Source organism: Acanthisitta chloris, unplaced genomic scaffold (genome assembly GCF_000695815.1).
Source record: "Acanthisitta chloris isolate BGI_N310 unplaced genomic scaffold, ASM69581v1 scaffold2532, whole genome shotgun sequence".
NCBI lineage: Eukaryota > Metazoa > Chordata > Aves > Passeriformes > Acanthisittidae > Acanthisitta > Acanthisitta chloris.
Window position 1 is genome coordinate 29,038 of NW_008662004.1, and position 4,967 is coordinate 34,004.

At 40.1% G+C, this 4,967-nt stretch overlaps 1 protein-coding gene across 1 annotated transcript in view; it reads right to left on the minus strand.

The window, feature by feature from the left end:
* The window catches only part of CD36 (CD36 molecule (thrombospondin receptor)), a 22,696-nt gene extending 19,725 nt beyond the window's left edge, over positions 1-2,971 (minus strand). Inside the window, 1 exon segment of the mRNA XM_009070415.1 lies at positions 2,852-2,971. Within this exon segment, the coding sequence (XP_009068663.1) occupies positions 2,852-2,971 (120 nt within the window).
* Positions 2,972-4,967: the final 1,996 nt, after the last annotated feature.

Consider the following 4,967-nt stretch of genomic DNA (forward strand, 5'->3'; position numbering starts at 1 on the left):
CTTGGTACACCTTGTCAGAAAAGGAATTGTCTTAAGAATCTTATGGTCTCACTGAGTAGTCAGCACACTAAATAGAAAGATAATAGTCCAATAAGACTTGTTCTTAGGGACGAAAAGAGTATCCATTTACTTACGTAAAAATTAAATTGATTCAGATTAGATGTTAGGACTTTTTTTTCCCTGTTGGGGTGTTCAGGCACTGGAATAGGTTGCCCAGGGAGGTGGTGAAGTCACCATCCCTGGAAGTGTTTAAGAGGCATCTGGATGTGGCACTGGAGGATGTGGTTTAGGGTTTAGGGGTTACAGCAGTGGCAGGTTAATGGTTGGACTTGATGATCTAAAGAGGTTTCCTCCAACCTTGATGGTTCCATGATTCTATGATAAAACCTCTACAAATTTATTCTTTCATCTTTTATATGAACACTGGTACAAATTTTCCTTTTTGTATACATCAAACAAGCTACCTTGAAGCAGGTACAAACATCTGAAACATGATTACAATGCAGAAAATTATAAAGAGGTTGAGGGGAAAATGACTCCCTCTAATGCTTTACCACTAAAGACTCATGCAGGTATAATTGAATATGTAGACATTTGCAAACCATGCTGCATAACTGGTTCATTATTGTAAGTAAACTGATGAACACATAGCACTGTTCAGACTGGACTAGAGAAGACTGCGTGGAGATTTCATAGCAACTTCTCAATGTCTGAAGGGCCTACAAAGAGCTGGAGAGGGACTCTGTGTAAGGATCTGCAGTGATAGGACAAGGGGCAATAGGTACAAATTGAAAGAGGGGAAGTTTAGGTTAGATATTAGGAAGAAGTATTTTCCTGTGAGAGTGGTGAGACACTGTCCCAAGTTGCCTAGGGACGTGTTGGCTGCCCCAACCCTGGCAGTGTTCACAGCCAGGTTGGATGAGCCTTGAGCAACCTGATCTAGTGAGGAGGTGTCCCTGCCCAGGGCAGGGAGAGTTGGGACTAGGTGACCTGTAAGGTCCACTTCAACTGCTAAAATTCTTTGATTCTATGATTTGTAAATTTGCTTTTAAAATACTTAATGGCATAAGACAACACGCTGCATTAATTCGAAGTAAACATTCAACGTAAGGAGATGTACATTTTCAAAACTGTGTTCTTTCTAGAAAACCTGTCATTTCCTCAGTAGAGTAGCCAATTAAAATTATTTGCATATGTAGAGAGCATGACTTTGTAAAATGTTGCAAGGTGGTTGCGACATTATCTGGTGAGTTGTTTTGTTCTCTATAAACTCGAAAACTTCTCAAAATATATAATGAGAATTGGAAAACTCCCCTATGGATTGGTTTTCATGGGGTTTGCTGACAAAAATTAAAGTAGTATATAGAAGCCATGTTTTTCAGTTTGTTAAAGAAGTGATACTGCAATCTAGGCAGGGATTTAACAGGCAGTTCAATGTCCCCTGACAGGTCATGTATCCACCTCCTCAATTGACTTCAACAGCTGTTGAGCTAAGAGTAATCTTCCAGAAGGACCTTTGAATAAGTGGCTTAAGGGTGACCACAGTCTTCACAGTGTCACAGAATCAGACAGGTTGAAAGGGGCCACGGTAGGTCATCTGGTCCAACCTCCCTGAGTAAGTACCATCATCCTAGAGCACATGGCTTGGGATTGCCTTGGAGATGAACAGTACCACAGCAGATCACTTGCAGGACTAAGCAATAGCCAAAGACCTTAAGATTTCTTGATTTTTAACTGTCAAAGGACCCATCATGGCTGCAGTGACCCCAAGTGGGTCCATGTCTCCATAGTGGACATGATAGGGCTTCCATGGTCTTTCACTGCGGATTACTTCATTATTTAGATCCTCAGTTATTCACATTATTTCTATCTAGATGTAACAAATTTTTCAGTTTTATTTCAGGTATTCAAGGCCAGGCTGGATGAAGCCTTGAGCAACCTGATCTAGTGAGGAGGTGTCCCTGCCCACGGCAGGGAAGATTGGGATTAGCTGATCTGTAAGGTCCATTCCAACCCTTTAATTCTATGATTCTATGATTTAAAGACAAAACTAGATTTTAGGGACATAAAATGATCTGAAAGGCAGGAGAAAAACTGTGTCTGCCAACTTAAAGACAAAACTAGATTTTAGGGACGTAAAATTATCTGAAGGCAGGAGAAAAACTGTGTCTGCCAAGTCTACAAATTTCTACTTCAATTACTCATCACACTCAAAACAAGGAGTTGTATTTGATTAGATCCTGGAGTCATGTGGAACACATTGCCTTGGATCATCTAATCCCAGAACGTGAGCTGAATGCATGAAGTGTAGGACTACATTCTGCAGATGTTTAAGTGCAGTATGTAAATATAAGTGGATGGATCAAGCACCAAAGTAAGAAAAAAGTTACATTCTGCAGATGTTTAAGTGGAGTATGTAAATATAAGTGCATGGATCAAGCACCAAAGTAAGAAAAAAAAAAGGTCAGAATATAAATAGGTGGACAATTATGGGGCAAAAATAAAGAAACTAGAAATGATCATAATTATGATAAAATTGAAACCCACAAACTTCTAAGTTACATACTGAAAAAACACCTTGAAAACAAGACTTTGGCTTCTAATGTGAAGCATGAAAGAGCATAAGCAAGTAAAGAAGGCAATAAAATTAATATATTTTTAAAATATAATGCTGCATCAAACATTCCCAGGGAAGATTGTATTGCATCTATTACAAGAACTATGTCTAATAGAGGTAAAAAAAGGCAAAGGAAGAAAGCAGAAACAGAACACAAGATTTAGAAATAATAATTATTCAATGATCACAAACCACATGGCCTGGGAAAAAAAAAGGAAAAAGAACATAATGTACCTTTTCTATTGCTTTGCCTATAAGGTTATCTCCAACTGGTATTAGAACTCCTCCAAAGATAGCCAGCACAGCACCGATGACGGCCCCAGTGATGAGCCCACAGTTTCTGTTACAGCCCATTCCTCTCCTTTGTCAGGGTGCAGGTAGACAATGGACAAATATCCTTACTGTAAGGCTTGATGGTTCTTCCTCACTTCTTGGTTCCAACAGACTCACTGATTTTCCTCAGAGAAGCTGCTAATATAAGCAGAACGTGAACAAGAATCACATTCCAAAGCTCAAAGTACAAAGTACATGAGGCAAAACAGGTAGGAAGATAACAGGTCAAAACCAGGCAGGCAGTGGGCAGACACTGGCAAAAAAAACCCAACTTGCAGGTACACTTGGCAAGCTAATTGCTTATTACATATAACTATCTTTCTTTATTCCAGTTCTCTAAGCAGACTGGTAAGTTCTTTCATCCATCTTACTGGTGTGAGCTACACAGGCTGTTTCTGTGTTATGCCAGTAGGAAAGTCCTCAAGGTCCATCAGCACCTTGGTGGGAATGGCAGCCTCTAGTGCAAGGTGTCTATGAGAAGCTTTCTTCAGATTCTCTAGTGGGAGGTGTCTATGAGAAGCTTTCTTCAGATCTCTATCAGTCCACAGTCTACTGTGGGATAACTACTACTGAAGGGATAAAACTTTGTTTCAGCAGCTTCATGACAAAGGCACGACTGGAATTTCCTTTCAGAGCTGTGTCCACCAGCAATTTCAGCAGCTTCATGACAAAGGCATGACTGGATTTTCCTTTCAGAGCTGTGTCCACCAGCAAGTTTGATCAATCCCAATTGCCTTACAGAAAGGCAGAGTTTTTAAGGCAAGTCTAGAGCTTGATGTTTGAAATACGCAACACCTTAAAGTTCAAGATTATTCAGCCTCAGAATAAAAATGTCTGCAATTACTTATTGGAAAACCAGAGTTGCTGGTAGTATGTGCTAATGTATCTTAACACCTAGTGATAGGTGTTGCAGAGAAAATCGGAATGACACCAGTGCTGAGAGGTATGACAAAACATAAGCTCCCAGTGAAACTTTTCTGATTTGATACTGGTTTTGAATAATTGAGACAAAGAGCTGCCTAATTTTCAAGTTATTCTTGGTCAGGAATCAATCATATCCACAGAATCTTCAAGTTTGTTATTTGATTTAGACCTCCAGCTGACAGAAAGTCTACTGTTCCCTACTTTAGATGTCACTGTCCATGTCTTTTTTATTCTTACAAATTTCTATTTGTTAACATGCTATGACCATCTCTAAATCAATTTTAAAGCAGGTATTAGTTGCGGAGTTTATTACATATTCAAGGCCAAATTGCAGAGAAAGTTGATTACACATTCAAGGCCAAATGCGGAGAGGAAAGTAAAACAGAAAGGTAGAGTGGAAGAGCAACTCAATGAAGTTGCTCGTGAGGACTAAAGGGTGAAAAGCTCTTCATGGATTTCTAAATAGTAGAGCAGGTATAGGAATAGTGTGTGTTGTATTTTCATAATCAGTTATGAGGTCCTTTTGCTAAAAAAAGGACATACAGCATGCACTGTCAGGTAAGGTAAAATGGTCAGCAGGCCAGTGGCGTGTGCTTCCTTGTCATCCCAAACTCACAGTTCTATCACATCTGTACCTGACACCAGAAAGTTCCTTTCAGCTGTACTGGAAACTCACCTACTGCTGCTCTTGCACTAGCTGCAGTTTATGGTTCCTTTGCTTTAGCAATGCCTATTTCTGTACATTTGGGTTTGTTTGGCATGTTAATAATTTCTCTTTGGATACTTTCCAAGTAGAATGACGAAACGACTGGTTGCAATCTCAAAAAAACATTCTTACGATCAAAGTCACACAGCCCACCCACATGTCACCAGGTCATGCCTTGTGGTTCCCACTTCCAAACTTTACCCTTTGATTGCTTTGGCTGCACATACAAGGGACCTAGAAAGAAGCCACATTTGTCTTAAGTGTTTAGCCATCTCCAGGAGAGCAGGGCCCATCACGCGTAACGGTTCCTTGGGAAGACAAATGCCATCACTCCAGATGTGCCCCCTTCCTCCTCCTTCCTCCCACCTTATATACTGAGCATGATGT